General features: G+C 43.4%; 1 protein-coding gene across 2 annotated transcripts in view; it reads left to right on the top strand.

The window, feature by feature from the left end:
* Nucleotides 1–21,161, top strand: part of GLP2R (glucagon like peptide 2 receptor) — a 50,451-nt gene that overhangs the window by 16,084 nt on the left and 13,206 nt on the right. For both annotated transcript variants that reach the window (XM_072812071.1, XM_072812079.1), the window contains exons 5-10: nucleotides 4,665–4,771; nucleotides 6,378–6,531; nucleotides 8,450–8,609; nucleotides 9,591–9,651; nucleotides 11,045–11,114; nucleotides 16,038–16,126. In XM_072812071.1, coding sequence (XP_072668172.1) covers nucleotides 4,665–4,771; nucleotides 6,378–6,531; nucleotides 8,450–8,609; nucleotides 9,591–9,651; nucleotides 11,045–11,114; nucleotides 16,038–16,126 — 641 coding nt within the window. The remainder of the gene's footprint in view (nucleotides 1–4,664; nucleotides 4,772–6,377; nucleotides 6,532–8,449; nucleotides 8,610–9,590; nucleotides 9,652–11,044; nucleotides 11,115–16,037; nucleotides 16,127–21,161) is intronic.

Genomic DNA, 21,161 nt, shown 5'->3' with positions numbered 1-21,161 from the left:
CTCGAATAACCTTGTATGCATATGTTGCTTCATATTTGTTAGGATATATCTTTTGGAAGAATCCCAGAAATGGGATTGCTAGATTAAAAGATAGATGCATATATAATTTTATTAAATATATTTTTTAAAGATTTTATTTATTTATTCATGAGAGACACAGAGAGAGGCAGAGACATGGGCAGAGGGAGAAGCAGGCTCCCTGTGGGGAACCCAACATGGGACTCGACCCCAGGACAGACCCCAGGATCATGACCTGATCCAAAGGCAGACGCTCGCTCAACAACTGAGCCACCCAGGTGCCCCTGATTTTGTTAATTATTATCAAATTCCCCTCCTTAAGAGTTGTGCCATTTTCCCCCTCTCTTCAGCAGTGTATGAGAATGCCTATCTCCTCAGTCTTGCCTGGTACACACTGATTATGAAGCATCGCATAAAGATGTGTAAATGACTTAAGATTCACCGGTTGGTACTGAGAGTGAGTTGGACAGTATCTGGGTGTTCTGAGGTCACTAGAGAAGTAACCAGATTTTATTGGAACTCTGAATGTAGATGGGAATTTAAGAAACTCCTCTGAAACAATGCAATTAAAACAACTGTATATTGTTGCCCATCTCTTATCTCCTTGCCCTGACCAATTAATTCAGTACACAATTGTCTAACTTCTTATCACTAGCTCATGCATTTCTTTGCTGGTTCTCTGGTTCTCAGAGCCCACTTAGTCCACAGAAGGGCAGGCCAGAAGCACCAAGGAATTAATGCCCTCGACCCTCTTACCCCACCACAGAACAGCCCTTAACCAATGACTGGCAGGAGTAGGTATGTAAATGTCCAGCTCCCTCAGTCTTAGAGTGGCTAACTCTGAGGTTTCCAGCATTTCCCCATGGGGAAACGGGATTAAGCTCCAGCTGCCCAAAGTAGTAGCTGCCTTGATAACACACCATTTATTTTTCCTAGCTTCTCCTTTCCCCTACTAATGGTTTGTTCACTTTCCATGTAAAGTACTTGCATTTCAATCCTCCTTTCAGGATCTGCTTTGGTGGGGACTCAAGCTAAAACATAGACAAATAAAAAACAAGCAATTCCCCTAGTTTGTTTCCAGAAAGCATAAAACGTGGACATGTTTTTAAAAATAATAATTCAGAAACAGATTATTAGGTTACTTAATTAAATGTGTTAAGCTTATATAGCCAATAAAATAAATGATGTTCAAATGACTCACGAAAGTCTTAATATGTCACCTGAATCATCTATTTAAAGAAATCATGCCACTCTGTATGAAGAAACACTAAACATGTCTCTGCTTTCAAGATATCTATAGTCAATCTAGAAATACAAAACAAATGCAAACAACACATTAATGAATAATAAAACTGATGCCCCAATTTGTTGAAACAGACCACAAGTGCTTTGGGAATTCAGAGTTGACAGTACACAGAGAAGCATTTATGGAAAACTTCTTGTAAGAGGAAAATTGATGCTGGTTTTAGAAGGATAGATTTAGTTTCAAGTTGAAGAGAGACCAACAAGAGAAGTTAGAGTCCTGACAGGATTATAGAGCTCTTGATGGGGTCCATAGAAAATAATTTCAGATAGAAGTATGGTTGAGCTTGATTTAGAAAGATTCAAAGGCTACACAGAGATTTCTGCACCCAGGCCACCATTACAAGAAATGTTAAAGAAAGTCCTTAACATAGAAAGACATACATGTCATATGGAAATTTTTTTATCAATGTAGAGGAATGTAGAGCACCAGAAATAGTAAATATGAAGGTAAACTTTTTTTAATCTTATTTTAAAAATATTTTAAAAGATATGAGTAGTTAAAGTAAAAATAGTAACAATGTATTATGGGGTCTAATATAAGTACAAGAAAAATGTGTGACAATCACACAAAGACCAAGATGAGGGCCATGGCAGTATGATAAGTTAAAGATATACTGTAAACATTAAAGCAACCAGTAAAAAGCAAAACAAAAAGGTATAGCTAGTAGGTCATGGAAGGAAAAATGGAATAAAAAAATATGCTCAAACCAAAATAAGGAAAGAGAACAAAGAAAAGTTGGGACAAAGAGAAAACCAAGGTATTTAAATGCAATCAAATAAGTAATCATATTAAACGTAAATGATCTAAACATCCTAATTAAAAGAGGTTGTCAGATGGGATTAAGAAGATAAAACAAGGGGTTAGCCCCTGTGGCTCAGCGGTTTAGCGCCGCCTTCAGCCCAGGGCGTGATCCTGGAGACCCGGGATTGAGTCCCACATCAGGCTGCATGGAGCCTGCTTCTCCCTCTGCCTGTGTCTCTGCCTCTCTCTGTCTCTGTCTCTGTCTCTCTCTCTCTGTGTCTCTCATAAATAAATAAAATCTTAAAAAAAAAAAAAAAAAGAAGAAGAAGAAGGGGGATCCCTGGGTGGCTCAGCGGTTTAGTGCCTGCTTTCGGCCCAGGGTGTGATCCTGGAGTCCTGGAATCAAGTCCCGCATCAGGCTTCCTGCATGGAGTCTGCTTCTCCCTCTGCCTATGTGTGTCTCTGCCTCTCTCTCACTGTGTGTCTTTCATGAATAAATAAAGAAGATCTTAAAAAAAAAAAAAAGATAAAACAAAATAAAATCCAACTGTATTCTGTCTACAAGACCCAGACAATTGATTTTTGACAAGAATGCCAAGGCAATTTTGTGGGGGAAAGAATAATCTTATTATTCTATACAGCACCAGAGCAATTGGATACCAAAAAAAAAAAAAAAAAAGCAAAGACAAAACCAAAAACTGAACATCAACCCTTGCCTCACACTATGAAGAAAAATGAACTATAAATGGATCATAGACCTAAATTTAAGAGCTCATTTTATTAAACTTCTAGGAAGAAATCATAGATGAAAATATGAAGGGCCTTGGTCAAGTAAAGATTTTAAAATAAAATACAAAAGGCACAACTATATAAAAAATTTGACAAATTGAACTGTATCACAATAAAAAACTTCTGCTCTTCTAAAGACACTGTTAAAAAATAAAAAGCCAAGCCCCAGAATGGGAGAAAATGCTTGCAAAACACTTATTTGGCAGGAGATTTATACCTATAATATATAAAGAACATTTACAAATCAAAATTAAGACAAACAATCCAATTTAAAAGATGGCCAAATATTTGAACAGACACTTTACCAAATAAGATACACAGATGGCAAATAAGCACATTAAATGATTCTCAACATCGTTAATCATTAGAGAAATGCAACTTAAAACCACAGTAAGACATTACTACTTACCCAATAGAATGGCTAAAATTTAAAAGACTGCTTATATGAAGTGTTAGTAGATTCCAGAGCAGCTGGAACTCCTAATCCACTGCTGGTGGAAACATAAATTGATATAACTTATTTAGAAGACAGTTTGGCAGTTTCTTAAGAGGTTAAAACATACACCATACTACCCCACCGTTCTATTTTTAGATATTTCTTTGAGAGAAATTAAAAACCTCTGTCCACGTAAAGACTCATGCAGAAATTTTCATTTTTATTTGTGAAACCCAATCTCTGAAAACAACTCAAATAAATGTACATTAATCTCAAAATAATTATTTCAAGGGAAAGAAGCCTGATAAAGAAGAAAGAAGAAAGAAAGAAAGAAAGAAAGAAAGAAAGAAAGAAAGAAAGAAAGAAAGAAATCATAGGATTCCATTTATATGGAATTAAATTTTTAAAATTTAAAATTTTAGAAAGTGAAAATTTTAAATTAAAATTTAAAATTAAAATTTTAGAAAGTGAAAATTAATCTCTAATGACAGAACACCATTCACTTGGGCATAAGACAGTGGGAGAGAATGAGAGGATATATATTATAAAGGGTCACAAGGAAACTTTTGGGAGGTTATGAAAATGTTCATTATCTTGAATGCAGTGATGAAATCACAGATATATTCATGTCTAAATTCATCAAGTTTTATTCTTTAAATATGTACAGTTTATGGCATGCCAGGCATGCTTGAATAAAGCTGCTAAAAGTGTTATGTGGAGAAGCGTAAGCCATGATTTAGCAGGTAATACATATTTGCCGTGAGTCCTTGAACAAAAATGTATTGAGAAACGTAATCTTGATGGCAAGTAGCATGATGAATTGGGTAAGAGGTGGGATTCCGCTGGAAAATCACAACAACACAGACTTTCCAGAAAATTACCCTCTGTTCACAATCAGGCTACCCTGGGACTCGAGAAAATATCCTATGTTTTATGGGGTCTTCACCTAAGTGGTCAGGCATGAAAAATTATTTTAGGAGGGATCCAGGTGAAAATCTGGCCCCATCTTCCAGAGAGATGGACTCCTACACTCTAGGGACAGCACACTCAGGGACAAGGAAACCTGTCCTCCTTTCTAAGGCACTCACTTGTTCTGGGCACAATTCTTCCATAATACTGTGAATTATGAAGCATCGATGCTGGGCTGTAGGACCAGCCATGGAGGTGAGACCTCCCTAGTGAGCATTTCAGTCCATCAAAGCTCTTTAGCCTCTGAGATGTGCCAGAGAGCAGTCTAAGCTACCCTAAGCTACCCTTGGGTGTCAACAAGGCTATAGTGCATGCCTAGACCCTTGTCGTCCTGGTCATGGAGCTGGGGGGTGGAGATCATAGTTGTCTGGCTTGTGGTCAGAACTGCTCTTTGTCTGTGCACAGGTGGAGCACCATGCCTTGTTGTCGACTTTGCAGCTGTTGTACACTGTGGGGTACTCTCTCTCCGTCATCTCTCTCCTCCTGGCACTCACTCTCCTCTTGTTTCTTCGGTGAGTGGAACTCATGCCTGCACATCTTCAGGTGCCTGGGATTTGCTCATTGGCTCCCTCTAGAAGGCAGAAGACTGGGCTGGCTGATGTCATGGCCCATCAGAGCTGGAAGGGATCTGAGAGAGTCTCTGGTCCATCAACTCCATTTTGCAGGTGGAGGGGGAAAGGATATCAGAGGTCCAGTGAGAGCCGGATATGAGAGGTCCCTGTCAGTCACAGAGTACAGCTGGAACTAGAATCTGGGATTCTAAACTCTACTTTAGCCTCTTTGGGATCAGATAACCTCCTGTCTACCTTGTCCTACCAGAGGCATGAGTTTTAGAAAAGAGATTAAGAAACTTCCCCAAAGCAAATTAATGTGAGAGAGCTGGGATTTTAATCCAGAGCCCACAGACTCCAATTAGCTATCAATCATTTGAGTGCTTCCTCAGTGCCAGACACTTTTCTAAACACGTTACATGCAAGTCATTGAAATTTCTTCTAATCCTAGGAGATTAGCATTATCATCAGCCTCAGGTTATTTTTAAAGATTTTTAAAAATTTATTTATTCATGAGAGAGAGAGAGAGAGAGAGGCAGAGACAGGCAGAGGGAGAAGCAGGCTCCACACAGGGAGCCTAATGTGGGACTTAATCCTGGGACTCCAGGATCATGCCCTGAGCTGAAGGCAGACGCTTAACTGCTGAGCCACCCAGGTGTCCCAGCTCTGTTTTGTAAATGAGTTGACTGAAATTTGGAGAGATCAAGTAACTTGTCCAAAGGCATGCAGCTGGTGAATGATGGTGGCGGGCTGGCAACCAGGCAGTTCAGAGACTGAGCATTTCCATTTCCTTACGTTGTTACTCAGAATCCAAAGCCTGAGTGCATTTTGCTAATATCCATTTTGCTAATCATATTTTTAGAAATCACCCAAGTGAGATATTTATGAATCCCCTAGGGAGCCCTCTGAGGGCTCTCGGCCTTCATTCAGCAAAGTAACTGAATATAATGCAGCAGAATGAGCATTCGATGCAGGAGGTCTAGATGCGCACTCTGGGGGATTGAATGCTAGCTCCAGAACAGCTTCCCACCTGGGCTCCTCTAGCCCCAGGTCTGGCTCCTTAATCCCAGGATATTCTATGGCTCCTGGAGCAGAATCATGACCCTATGCCCCATCCAGAGACCAGTTCTTGAGCAGTGGAAGAATTCTAGAACCTGTACCCTCTGCTATCCATGACCTCCTCCACTCACCTTCCCAAAGTGCCAGAAGCAAGCCCAGAGGACATAGCTGCCCAGCCCTGGAGTAAGTTACTTTAGCTAAGCCTGGGTTGACCAGAGGACCAGAGGTCAACCTCAGCTCCACCACTTCTCTAGGACTTTGGACAGCTGACTCAACCCTTTTGCCTCAATTTCTCAATTTTTACTCAATATGTCAGTATTATCTCCATTTTCCCAATGAGGTAAATGAGGCACAGATAAAATCACATAACCCAGCCATGCAGCTCTGGAGTCTATACCATGAATGCCTGCCCTCTAGTGATAGTTGCACAGGTGTTTCAGGCACACACCTGTCAGTCTGAACCATTCTTTCATGAGGGAAGACAACTGGTTTTCTTCTTCCTGCACAGAAAGCTCCACTGCACACGCAACTACATCCACATGAACTTGTTTGCTTCTTTCATCCTGAGAGCCCTGGCTGTGCTGGTGAAGGATGCCATCTTCTACAACTCTTACTCCAGGAGGCCCAACAGTGACAAAGAGTGGATGTCCTATGTGTCCGAGGTATGTCCCTCCCTACCATAGCCTCTCACTTGGCGGATCAGTACTGGGAATCTTGCGGTGGGAAGGTGGGACTGGGAAGGGGAAGGGGGAGGTAAGGGGGTGTCAAAGGCCTTCTGGTTAGAGAGGCATCATTTTACTTTAAAACAAATCCCAAAAACCAAACCAAAAAGCCCCCCCAAACCTCCCAAGAGTGGGGCAGGTAAAAGACGTCAGCATAGAAGAGTCCACCACAGGGCTACTGTGTGCACTTGGGTGGGAAATTTCTTCATATGTGAACAAAAGAACTGTACAGATGAGCCTTTATTATTAATTATTCTTTATTATTATCATTATCATTATTATTGCAATTTTTAAAAGCAGCAAAGCTTTTCCACATTGAAATCTGCTTCTGTTGGGATGCTTTTTCCTTTATCTTATGAATAATGATTATAGTAACCTGTTAAATTAACCTGGCTTTCTTGGAATAAATACAACTAGGTTCTGATGTATTACTCTTTTCTCTAAAATGCTGGATTCATTAGCTGATGCTGTGTTCTCTTTAGCATTCTCTCATCTGCACCTGTGAGGAAGTTACTTTTCTTCTGAAAAAGATGATAAAGTTTATGCTGACCTCTTAAAACAAATTAGACTTGTTACCTCTTTCTCTATTCTCTGGAAGAATTTAAGATGAGTATTTTTCTTTCTTACATATTTCATAGATCACTCCAGTGAAGCCTTTGGAATCAGAGTTTTCTTAATTGGAAGGCTTTTAACTATGCACTAGTTTTGACTTGTATTCAGGTTCTCTGTTTATTCTGGTGTCAATTTTAGTAACTTGAGTTTTTCTAGGAATGCATGTACTTCCTCTAACTTTTCGAATTTCTTGCCATAATACTGTTCATAGTTTCTTAAGATCTTTTTAAGGTCTGTTGCAGCTTTGGAGGTATTGCTTTTTGCATCCCTGATATTGATTATTTATACCTTCATTTTCTTTTCTATCCTCTTGATCATCCTCACCAGATGTTTTTTGGTTTTACTAGACAAACTGTAGAATGAAATTTTAGGATTGTTAATTACGTTTATGTGGTCTGTCTCATTAATTTCTACTTTTATCTTTATGCTTTCCTGCCAGGTTTTTTCTTTTTTTTTCCCCTCAAATATTTTATTTACTTATTCATGAGAGACACACACAGAGAGAGAGAGGCAGGGACATAGGCAGAGGGAGAAGCAGGTTCCCTGTGGGAGCCCGATGTGGCACTCGATCCCAGGACCCCGGGATCACGCCCTGAGCCAAAGGCAGATGCTCATCCGCTGAGCCACCTAGCTGCCCCTGCCAGGTCCTTTCTTTAGGTTAAATTTGCTGCTCTTTTTCTGATGTGATAGGTAGGATAATTGATTTTTCAGCTTGTTTCTTTTTTTAATTGAGTCATTTAAGGTTGTAGGTTTTACTCTAGGTGTGGTATTAGCTGCACACCACACCTTTTGATATGTAGTATTTTCCTTTCATTCAGTTCAAAAATAAGTTCTAATTTTTATCATTATTTCCTTTTTGTGATTCACAGGTTATTTAGAAATTATTTCTTCCTTTCCAATCATATGAAGATTTTTTTTTTTCTTTTTTTTAGTTTCTAGTTGATTTGAACTAAGATCAGAGAACATACCTTTCAGTGTTTCCTTTTGGGAAATTGCTGCTGGTGCATTCTCTTCATTTTTGTTTGTCTACACAAATCTAGAAGGTCAAGGAAGAGGCTGGGCTCAGAAACCTACAGAAAGCCCTCCCTCGCATTTTGGTATTGTTGCCAGCCTTTCTGAGATAGTAAGCAAATTTGTGTGGTGAGACAGGGAAGAGAGAGGGCTGTACATGGGGAGGCCCTTCTCCACCTTCTTGGGTCCATATGAGAAGGTCTGGCCTCACCCTCGGGTGCTCTGTCCTTCACAGATATCTGCCTCCTGCCGCTCGGCTCAGGTCCTGCTGCACTACTTCGTGGGTGCCAATTACTCATGGCTGCTGGTCGAAGGCCTTTATCTGCACACGCTGCTGGAGCCCACAGTGCTCTCTGAGAGGCGGCTGTGGCCCAGATACATGCTGGTGGGTTGGGGTGAGTGACCTGAACCCCCAGCCTCTTCTCCTAGGGGCCCATCAGAACATAGGAGCTTGATAGAACCTTTGGTTTCCCAGCTGGAGGGAGCATCTGGGACAGATAACTCTCCAGTGAAAAGATACTCATGAAAGGGGTGTGTGTGTACATGTACAGATACAAATAAGCACTATAGACCGCATGCATACTTTCAAAAATCAACAAGCTTTTTTGTGCAATTAGATGCTCTCCCTCCTACCCTGTCCCCAGCTGTAGTGATCTGCTCAGGCTGCCATAACAAAATGCCATAGACTGCATGGCGTAACCAACAGACATTTATTTCTCACAGTTATGGAGGCTGGGAAGTTTGAGATCAGAATGCCAGCATGGTTGAGTTCTGGTGAGGGCCTCTTCTTTTGCAGACAGCCGCCTTCTCACTATAGCCTCACATGATGGAGAGAGAGAGAGAGAAAGCAGGCTCTAATCCCATCATGATGACCAATACCACTCCCACCTTCCAAACCTAGTTACCTCCAAAGATCCAGCCCCCAATGATCACCACATTGAGGGTTAGGGCTTCAACATGGGGTTGGAGCAGAGGACACAAACATCCAGTCCAAAAACGCCAGCTCAGTCTTCAAGACGGGGTCTGGAACCCCTGTTGCCACAAACTCTTGGAGAATGTGAGGCTCTGCAGGATTCAGAAGAAATACCGGTGGCCTACCATTTGGGAGATTTGGGTGAATGTTTTGGATTTACTCTGAGCTGCTTTGCAACATGTGGCAGGTGTTTTCTCCTCTCTGCTTCCTGGTTTGCCTGACGGTAAAACAACAGATGGGTTCTGTGTCACCCTAAGTCTCTTCAGCTCTCAGCCTGCGGTTCTGTGATATTTGGGCTTTTATACGTTTTTACCAGATGGTTTTGGCTCATCAGGGTGGGGTGGGAGGCAGGCAGGTTTGGCCAGTCAGATCCTAACTGCATTTCCCTGTTTTCTTCCCCCAGCCTTCCCGCTGCTGTTTGTTGTACCCTGGAGTATCACCCGTGCACAGCTGGAAAATACTGGGTAGGAAATTCACCCGCTCACACATTTCCATGAGCCAGGAATTCCAAGATATGTCCAAATACAAGGATTGACACCATTTTCCCAAAGAGAATATCCACCCCCTTCTGTTTTGGCTAGCTAGAATATACTTAGACCTGTAGATAAAATAATCAAAGACCTTTCTTGTAATAATTAGTTTGTTAGCTTAGTTACACATGCAAGTTAGCACCAAATTAGCTCAAATTAACACACAAAAAAGTCACTGCCTGGGGTGGCGATGACCTTCAGTATGTAAAGATATGGGTACAATATTGGTTAATGTGTCATTGTTCACAGTGGGATAAAGAGGAAGCAAACTGAAATGGGTGAAGGTGGTCATAAGGCACAAACTTCTAGCTATAAAATAAATAAGTCCAAGAGATATAAAGTATAACATGGAGACAGCATGGTGAGTTAATAATACCCTGTTGTACATTTGAAAAGTGCTAAGAGAGTCTGTTTTAAAAATCCCTATGGCAAGAAAAAACATTTGTAACTATGTGTGGTGATAGACGTTAACTGGGCTTATTGTGGCCCAATTAACATCTTGCCAAGATATATACAAATACCAAGTCATTATATTGCACACCTGAAACTAAGATGGTGTTAAATATCCGTTATATCTCAATTAAAAAAAAAAACAACAACCCAAAACAAAAACAAAATGCCTGAGCATCCACTAATATGGGAAACCATGAACAAATTGTGGCATGCCTATATGGTGGAACTTTATGGAGACTACTAAAAAACCAGGTTGGTTCCCCATCATTTGGCTTCTAGGGATTGAATCTCAACAGCACATTGGTAAGCCTACTGCCCACAATGTATATCGCGTGACCCTATTTCCCCCTTCCAAATAATCACTACCAAAACATCCTGTATGTGTAATTAATAATTTATTTTTGTATGAACTTGAAGAAAAGCGTGGAAAGTCCCATGCCATGTTGTTTGCATTCAAAGAACACTTTACCATTAAGAAAAGTTGATGGTACCATACGAATAGGAGGGGGTTGTAATCCTGTTTTATTTTCTCTCTCCCACCCCCAGGAGAATCACGGGTGGGAAATCAGTCTTAAGTATGAGCACCCTTTTTCCAGAGGGCATGAGGCTGTTCATTCAACCATGTCTCTGGTTTTGTTTTTTAAAGATTTTATTTATTTATTTGACAGAGAGAGGGAGAGAGAGAGCACAAACAGGGGGAGCAGTAGGCAGAGGGAGAAGCAGGCTCCCCACTGAGCAGGGAGCCCAGTGTGGGCCTCGATCCCAGAACCCTGAGATCGTGACCTGAGCCAAAGGCAGATGCTTAACCAATTGAGCCACCCAGGTGCCTTCGTGTCCCTGTTTTAAGTCTTCTCCTGCCCACTCTTTGCCGTAGGTGCTGGGTAACCAATAGAAATAAGAAAATCTGGTGGATCATCCGAGGGCCCATGCTGCTTTGTGTAATGGTAAGGACCATTCCCACTCCTGCTTCTTCCTCCCTGAGCATGTTAGCTGTGGGGGACCCCGCTCCCCCTCCCCTGCCACCCAGCAGAATTCTCTGACTCAGAGTGAGCCTGGGCCAGTTCCCTTGAGAAAAGGGGTGGTCGAGAGTCGTGAGCAGGGTGTGTTGAACGAGAAGGAACAAGTTAGAAGCTTATCCTTGCTCTGGTTCAGGATTCCAATGCAGGGTTGCATCACAGGCCTCCTTCTCCCTGGGGCCTCATGCTGTATACAGAAACCTGTAACCAGCTCAGTGACGCTGTATGGGACTAAAGAGACTCGTCCTGAGACTCAGGCTCTCCCTGCCCCCGACCCGCCGTGAGCATCCTTGTTACCACAGCTGGGCTTCTCCCACCTCCCCCAGACTGGGTCTGCATCCATGGATCAGCATCAGGGCTGACGTGAATGAATGCTATGCGGGGTTTCCATACATCCCAGCTGATTTTATCTGCTGCCCTCTTGACTTTCTCTCTGTTTCAGAAATGACAATGTAACAATCCCGAGAGTCCAGATGCTCTGGTCTTACATGAGGCATAGAAATTGGAGAATTCACATCTTCTTCAGGATATAAGGCTCCACTACTTAAATTAACCTGTTACCCTTGGGTGTACATTTAGAATAGAACCATCCCAGAATAAGATATATTCTTATATCCTAGTCTCCTCTGCTCCCAGTAGAAAATCCATAAAGCTTTGATTAGTCCAAACCTTCATGGACAGCCTTACAAAATACGTACACTATGCAGGATTGTTCCATCCACACCGTAATTCCTGGAGGTAATGGATCAACCAAATTGAACATGCAGCTGAACGCTTTTTTTTTTAGCCAATGAATTGAATGAACCATCTGTTGACTTTATGAAGTTACAAACTCAGATTCTTTCATTCATTCCTACTGAATCTCCTCTGATAACTCCAGGACTTGGCAAAGCTGAGAAGTCCGTAAAATTAGTCTTCACTGGTATTGTCCGTTTTTAGATCTTCTGTCTCACCAGGCACCCAGGGGCTTTCTGTGTCTCCCAAACATCTCATTTTCATAGTTTCTTCCTCTAAAAGTTGCAGTGGGAATCTCTCCATACCCTGTGCTTTCCTACCCCCTTATACCTTAGCTTTGCTGCATCACATCTTCTGTTCCCCATGGTGAAAGTGCGTCAGATCATAAGTAGTGACTGAATTACTCATTGTTGTAAAAATGAGCAAATGGATGAATAATAGATGGAAAAAGCCCCCCCCCCCCCAAGTGTTCCTATCGACTGTGTGATGTGTACACTTCATCAGGGTTCTGGGGATGAAGTATCTTAACCCTAAGGAGCAGCTCTAATGATAGACATTTTAGTCCACACAGCAGGCCAGGTGAAGAGGGGACAGGGGTAGGTGGAGAAGTTTAGGGGTAGATGAAGCTGACTTCTGAGCCCCCTACCATGTTAGCAATTGCCTCTGCCAGCCTCTAAGGGAGGCAATTGCCTCCCAGGCCTAAGCACAGGAGCTGGGGTACCAAAGAAGTGTCACCAGGAACGTGGTATCTGATAATGCATTCTGCACTGTCTAGGACCTGAAAGGGAGCCTTACATATTTGGGGTCCTGGGTCCCCATTCTCATCACAGAATCTAAGAGGAGTTGGCTGCGTTCTTAAAAAATGTCCTCACTCAGTCTCTTTTCCTACTTGTGCACACATGAAGAACAGTGTCATCCAAATGGGCCTGCTGACTCTTGTCTTGTGGGATGCCTAGGTGAGCACAAGCTCCATGGTCAACCAGGCTGATGTTTCATTCCGTGGCATTGAGGAGCCATATGGCCCATTGGTTGATGCCCATTTTCTCATGTCTGGTCCCTGGAAGACACAAAAAACAGAAAATCCACATGCTCCTCATCACAACTCTTCATTTCCTAGGGTACAGTCCCAATTGAAATTAATTTGCTGAAATAACGTTCCTTTCCCCGGTTCAACTTACTTTGTGAGAAAAATGCCTGACTTCAACAAATCACTAAGCCAAGGACACAACGTTTTCTCTTTGTGAGGAAAAGCAGATATCCCATTAAAGAAATAAATTACTTGGTTGCATTTAGTTTGTATTTAAGTGTTCTGTTACTAAATACTCTTTGGCTGGGAAGCTCCATCATTCCTGCTGGCTGGTGGATTGGATAAATAGTAGTCTCTTGCCTGAAACCGTAGTCTGTTAGTTTTGAGCACTGATTCTCCTGGGCTTGATAAGGCGAGTCACAAGAGGTACAGGTTGGATTCTGCAGCTTTTGTTTCACTGTGTGTCTCCAGGGTTTTATTTCCAGGCAGGAGGCATTGGTCTTGTGCTGGTTCAGTGTTAGTGGAGACTTTCCGCCATTAATGATCACCCAATCTCCAACTCTACTGGCTCTTTCCTCATCACCTGGAGGCATTCTCAACTCTTTTCTGTTTTAAAAACAATATCAGAGAGGGTTACAGAACATGAGAGATTCCTAACTCCGGGAAACGAACAAGGGGTGGCGGAAAGGGAGGTGGGCAGGGGGTTGGGGTGACTGGGTGACGGGCACTGGGGGGGGGGGGCACTTGATGGGATGAGCACTGGGTGTTAAGCTATATGTTGGCAAATCAAATGCCAATAAAAAAGATATACAAAAAAAAGTTTAAAACAACAACAACAACAACACAACTGTTGGGTAGCCTGGTAGCGGTTTAGCTCTGCCTTCAGCCCAGGGCGTGATCCTGGAGACCCGGGATTGAGTCCCACGTCAGGCTCCCTGCATGGAGCCTGCTTCTCCTTCTGCCTGTGTCTCTGCGCCTCTCTCTCTCTCTCTCTCTCTCTCTCTCTCTCTCTGTGTCTCTCATGAATAAATAAATAAAATCTTAAAAGAAAAGAACAACTGTAACCCCAAACCTCTTCCAGCCCTGCATGTAAAAGAGGGGAGAGACGTTGTCCCCATTCTGCATCCCTTGTTGCTTACTGTTCTATCATTCTGCTTCCCTTCACAGCCAAGCCTCTTCAATATCATCTACCTCTTCATGTCTAACTCAAAAAGCAAAGCATTGCGATCTGGCTCATGCTGCCACCTGTGAAGTGCACCTTTTCTCAGCTCCTTGTTGCTAAATGCAGTCTTAGTTTGCTTAAATTCCATGTAGTGTTCACCTTCTTAAATTCTTACAGCCATGAGCTTCCAGGACACCACTTCCTTGTGATCTGCTCCAACTGCCCTGGCTACTCTTTCTCCATCTCTTTTCCTGCCTCCATTTCCTTTCATCACAAGGTGAGTCTCTTAATTAACCCTTTATTTCTTTCAGTCTACCCTGCCTTTCTGGACGATCTCACCTCCTCCAATGCTGGCTCCATTCTCCAGCTGGGACTTCTCTGCTGAAATCCAGACATAAATATCTCACTGCCTTGGGCCATCTCTTGTGTCCACAGTAACTAGAGCTCTCCTCATCCCCCTGCACCTGCTCTCCCTCCTTCATGTGCTCACTCTCAGTGAATGACATGACAGCACACTTGAGATCTACTGAGAAACTTTGGATCATCTTTGACCTCACATCCAACCACTAACAAATTAGGCCATTTGACTCAAACTCCTTAAGACTTTCAAATCCATCTCATATTCCCCATTGCTGATGCACCACAGCTGTGGCTTTATATCACCTCTCCATCATTCTTTCCTGTCTCCCCTATTCTGGCTTTGCCTTCCTCTAATCCATAATCCCCACAGCTGTTGAAATGATCTTTCTGAATAGAAATACAAATCTGATCAAGTAACTCTCCTGCTTGAGATTCATCACTGGCTCTCCATTGCTTTCAGAAGGAAACCCAAACTCCTCTGTGTGACCTTGAAAGGCTCTGCAGGCGCTGGTTCTCTCCCACCCACCCCCATTCAGTCTTACTCTTCACAAATCTCATTCTTATTCTCCAAGCCCTCAATCACTTGCCCTTCTACTTCTCCAAGAGCCTCACAGTGTCTCATGGGGTTGCTGTTAAGGTGTTGGCCAGAGCTGCAACCATCTGACGGCTTGACTGGGGCTGGAGAATCAGCTTCCCAGGTGGCTCATACACATGGCCAGCAAGTGGTGCTAGTTGTTGGTAGGAGAACTCAGTTCCCCAAGGTGGGTCTCTCTGCAGGCTACTTGAGTGTGCTTTCAACATGGCGGCTGGCTTTCCCCAGAGAAAGAGAGAGAGAGAACCAGGTGGATGCCATCTTTTTGAGGACCTACCCTAAGAAGTCACATAGCCTCACTTCCACCATATTCTTTTCATTTGATGTACATAGCTAAGCCTTGCTTACATCTCAGAGGGAAAGAGGGAATTAGGCTCTGCCTTTCTAAGGCAACAGTGCTGAAGAATTTGCAGACATATTTAAACATTTCTACCAAGGCTGACAATGAAGGGTCGAACTGTCCCAGCCCATGACAGGTGTGGAATCTACTCTAGGGAAAGGAGAATATGTGCTTTCCAATAAACTCCATGGCAGCAAGAAGACCTCAAGTTAGACATCAGTAGGGCTGCAGATCTTTACAGAAGGGAGGCTGTTTACATGAAGAAAAGATGATTTTCAGGTAAAGCTGTATTTAGTACCAGCTCAGTCACTTGCTATGTGTGCAACTTTGGGAACTGTACTGGTCTCTTGTATCTCCCATGCCTCTCCTTTTTCTCATTGTATCATGACATAAAAACAGTGTGGCTTTTCAGAATATTATTGTGAAGATTAAATGAAATAATACATGGATGTGTTGACATGGCCTTTGCAAGAGTGGGGATGGCCACTAGCATGTACTTCCTGAATGGTCAACTGCCACATTTCCCCTGGCTTACATGGACAAGGACCCAATGGCCAGGATCAGGGTGACCTTGATATTCATAACCATGTGGAGTCTATATCACTTATTAACCCATATCTACTTTTTTCCCCAAGGTCAATTTCTTCATCTTCCTGAAAATTGTCAAGCTTCTCATTTCAAAGCTCAAAGCCCATCAAATGTGCTTCAGAGATTATAAATACAGGTGAGTGGCCTGAGATCAGCACTAGATGGTCCAAGATTATTTTAACCCCTTCAGGCTGTTCTGAATAATGTTCTGGGGGAGGGGCATGAGCTATATCGATATGTCTGTTTCCCAAGATGAGCGTATCAAGAAAGGAACCTCTGAAAAAGGTGTCATGGGGTCATGCAAGGCTTTTGCCACTGTTGAGGACCTTCTGGCCCCATGGACATGAAGTGAGTGGTCAAGGGTACGCACATTCCCCGCAGCAGAGAACTTAAAATGCCCCTAAGAGTGGATAGTAGAGCCATTTGGTTGAGCCAAAGAGTGGCTCTAAGGGTAAGGATTTTAGTCCACATGGCAGGTCATAGGCAGAGGTGTGAGTGAGGATGGGTGGAGCTCTGTTTCTCTCTCACTAACACTAAAATTGGACCTGACCCAGGTGTGCTGGGAAGGTATTTTTTCCATTTATCTGACAAATATTTAATGAACACCTACCATGAGCCTGGACCTGTGCTTGGAACAAAAGAAAGATAGTATGTGGGCCCTGTCTGCAAGAAGAACATTCCAACTCCCCAAAACTAGTATTTTGGTGTGAACATATGTCAAGAGGGCTGATGCTGGCCATGATCCCAGATCTGCTGAGTGACCTTGGGCAACATACTTGGCCTCCCTGGGCCTAATTTCTTGTGTGTAAAATGGGAATGTCACAGGAGACCCATCTCTTTGTTAGGAAGACCAAAGAAGCTCATAGATGTGGGTTCTCAGTCTAATTGGATGTGTGAGTGGTCTTTGCCCAGGATCCAGACCCCAAATCCTATCTACCTAAAACCCTTCTTCTGGGAGTTCCCAAAGGATATAAACACGTATGGTTCACCACTGACAAATATATGCTATAATTGGCCCAAACATTTTGCAACTCACCCTCCCATCCTGAAGGCACTTGGGCTGGCTTGGACAACACAGAACCATGCCGACTTTCTTGGCGCCTCTGGTGGAGAACTCTAAGTGGCTCAAAGCTTCTTTGGCTCTTCTCCCAAGGCTGAGCCTCTAACTGCTCTCTGAGGGTGGAGATCTAAAACCATGGTTAGAGCTGCTCTAGTCTTCCCATCATGGGTCCATTCAGGGAGGGCAGGCCTCTCACTAACCAGGCACAGGGCACACTGAGGCATCTGGGAAACCCGACACAGGACGGCACTGCCCAGAAACAGAAACAGGGAGTAGACAAATCCCAAGACACCACTTTCCATGGAGACTGAGAGTCTACACCCTGCTTTTTTCTGCCCTCAAAGCCCACTATGTACCATTGGGGCTTCCCATGCTCCAAACCCATAGGGTCCCCTAAAGAATCTTTCCATTCTAGCTGCTTATAAGCATCACCTGGCAAGGCAGCCAAAAGCATGGACTCATGAGGCCTTCCACTGGGTATTCAGACTCAGTAAATGTGGAATGGAGCCCTGTTACCTGGACTTCTTATGGACTTCCCCCAAGATATTTTGATGCAGAGTGCAGGACACTGGAACAGATGCTGTAGTGAAATAACCCATGGAGTTTTCAGGTTGGGCCATGGCAGATATGCTTCTAAGCAGCCACAACATCCCCTTTTGCAAGATCTCCTTTGGAATTATCCGAGATGGTGGTTCCTAAACTTTTCTGATCATGCATCTTTTTCAATAAAGAAATTCTGAGCATGCCCCTCATCATTTATACCCATGGTCTGTTGAGCTGATATAGACATTATAAAATACAACAGAAAGAGAAAATGGTAAAGGATGGATTAAAATTTAACACATAGAACTTCAATTATCTTTCCTTATTACGTTTTCTTCTAATGCCACATGGATTGTTTTTGCACAGCCCTCAAGTGTGCATACCCGACTGAGAGCTGACAATCTAGGCAAGCATAAATACTGAGGAGACCCTCATGGCTGAGCAATGATCCAAGACAGCTATTTTGGGAGGAGAAGGAATAACTTGTCTGATATATACAACCAGTCTGGAAAGGTTTTTTTCCCCCTTTCCTCCACCCTTGTTCAAGGATAAAGCTTGAAAAGAGAAACCTGGGTTTATGCCCACCTGGAGTCCTCCCAGGCTAAGACACCTTACCTTGGTGAGTTTGCCACCACCCAGGGATGTATCAGTGTTCCCAAATGGCTGAGACTTTGGAGAGCTGCCTAATGCCAACTGGACTCACAAGAGACTGATATATAAACCAGACTATACAACTGTTCATTCTTAGAGGTGGTGAAAGGCGGGAATGGGCAGGGGGGTTTCCTCCTGGTGCCTGCACTCCTAGCATACTTGACAACAAATAAGCCAGAAATTCAAAGCAGTCACTGGGGTGTTGCCGGTGATCATGTCGTCAAAGTAGAGTGATCGGTGCGAAGGATCACTGACCGTGAGAAACCCCCACTGCCCTGTGGGGCCACCTGCCTGGTGAAAGCAGGGCTTATTTCTCAGGGTCTCCACAGATAGGGCTGGGTAAGTACAGGGGACTCTTAGCATCTTTGTGACTTTCTGCATCATTCTGGTTGGCCATCTGCTTTCTGTTCACCTTGCTCCAGTGCAGAGCACAGTACAATTGCTCAGCTTATGCTCATTAATTAGCAAAAACCCAGGGTCCTGCGTCTCAGGACACACCAGGCCACCTGATTTTCCTGCCCTGGCTGGCGAATCCTGCAGCATTGAGGAGGGCATCTGCTCATTTTTCTCTGCAGAGCAGTGCTAATGCTCTCATTTCTAAGTCACCCCACTAGGTCACCCCCACCAGCTCACACTGAGCTCTTCTACCTCCTCGTCCCCCTCCAGGTCTGTTTTCCTTTGTCACCCCTCCCCGGCTAGGATGAGGAGGAAGAGGCGACAGGGCCCAGGGCATTTTGTCCAAACTCTGGTAGAAACAGGCCTGCCTCCACCTCCCCCAGATTTTGAGAACTTTCAGAATGTAGCTCTCAAGATTTGGCCCCCATCCCCTCCAGGAGCATATTTTAGGAAAGTTTAAATTAAATAGATCTGGGTCTTGCCAAAAAGGCAAGTTGTTAGTTGCTGGAGAACCTCCTGTAGTCCCCATCCTGTCCCTGGGCTTCCAGCATTCAAGCAGAGGAGAGTTACATGGCACACCTGCCTGGCCAGGAGTGGGAGAGCCGAGCCAGGCCCCTGGAATGTGGGCAGATGCCTGCTGATGATGCTCAGTGGCGTCAGAGTTGTCTGTTCTTTGTGGCTTCCAGCACCCAGGCTGCTCTTCCTCCGGAGGACCGGTCTCTACTCTCCATGTGGTGTGCGGGGCAGAGCTCTTGCTGAATTTATAAAGGAGGGTCATTTCTTCACCTGCCGAACCTCAGAGCCCTTTCCAAAAAGATGTTTTGGTGGGCACCCAAAACCAAAAAAATGTAACAAATGGAAGTGAAATTGATCAAAGTCGTGGAGGTTGTAAGCAACCTGAAGGCAAAGATGGCTTATTTTAAAAAAACAGTGATACCCAAATCCTAGTGAACATTCTTCAAGTATCAGATATCAATATTCTGAGGGCTTACCATGTGTTTATTTGCTCTTTCAAACAACACTGTCAGCTGTATTATTATTCATAATAATGTTTTAATTATTTCAACACTTCATATTATGGTATTAGTTGTATAATCCTCATTTTTATAGATGAGAGCTTAAATAATTTCCCCAAAGCCACATGGAGAATAATTGGTGGCATCGAGATTTGAACCCAGGCCCAGATACTGCCCCTGGGTTCCACTGCCTTTGACCACAGCGCCTCTTCTCCCACTGCGCTGGCTCATGCTCCATAAATATTTGTTGGATCACTGAATGACTGCAATAAACCAAACAATTTAAACAAACAAATGACTATAGATGAAAATAAGCATAAATACAGTTCGTAAGAGTAAACGGCTGTAGATATATATTTATGGATTTCTATCCGAACAGGAACACACATGGTACTTTGTCTAAGGAGAAGTTAGAATGAGATAAGGAACGGGGAATCCCTTGACATCCAAGCAGGGAGCTGACAGTTACTAAAATGGCCCAAAGCTTCATAAACAGAAGGCCATTCCTTAAAAATCATCCCATGCTAAATATGGGACTCGGGCACATGAAAAGGACATTAGTGGAAAACCTGGTGAAATCTGAGTGGGATCTGGAGCATAGTTACTTGTCGTGTGCCAGTGTTGGCTTCTTAGTCTTAACAAATAAATGTACCATGGTTATACACGATTTAACATGAGGGGAAACTGGGGGAAGCATATATGGAACTCTCTGTACTCTCTTTGCTACTTTTCTACAGATCTGCTATTATTCCAAAATACAGAGCTTATTCAAAACACCTAATGTTTTGAATAGCATGGCCCCAAGTTAATGGTGAAATGCAGACCTGCATCTAAGTATGTAGCTTGTATCATTAAAACTCAGATAACTGGGATCCCTGGGTGGCGTAGCAGTTTGGCGCCTGCCTTCGGCCCAGGGCGCAATCCTGGAGACCCGGGATCGAATCCCACGTCGGGCTCCCGGTGCATGGAGCCTGCTTCTCCCTCTGCCTGTGTCTCTGCCTCTCTCTCTCTCTGTGACTATCATAAATAAATAAGAGAAAAAAAAATATTTAAAACTCAGATAACTGAGGCACTTGCGTGGCTCAGTGGTTGAGCATCTGCCTTTGGCTCAGGGTGTGTTCCCAGGGTCGTGGAATCAAGCCCCCCACATCAGGATCCCCACAGGGAGCCTGCTCTCCCTCTGCCTGTGTCTCTGCTTCTTTCTTTTTGTGTCTCTCATGAATGAATAATTAAAATCTTTAAAAAATAAATTAATTAATTAAATAAAACTTAGATAACCCAGAGCAAGGGTCACAAACTCAGATACTCACAGGGGCCAAGCGTGGAACATAAGTGAGTAGTGCAGATGGGTTGAATGTTGTAGAGGACATGTTCCCTGTGAAGAAAACAGCTGCTATGGGCCCGCCGATGACAATTACCAAGAAAAATTGCAGGCCTAGATTTCCATGTTCTTCCAAAGAAGCCAGAAATCTGACCCCCTCTGCTCCAACTGTCTTTATTACTTA

This window comes from Canis lupus, chromosome 3, assembly GCF_048164855.1.
Source record: "Canis lupus baileyi chromosome 3, mCanLup2.hap1, whole genome shotgun sequence".
In the NCBI taxonomy this organism is placed as follows: Eukaryota; Metazoa; Chordata; class Mammalia; order Carnivora; family Canidae; genus Canis; species Canis lupus.
This window is presented reverse-complemented; position numbering and strand designations above follow the sequence as displayed.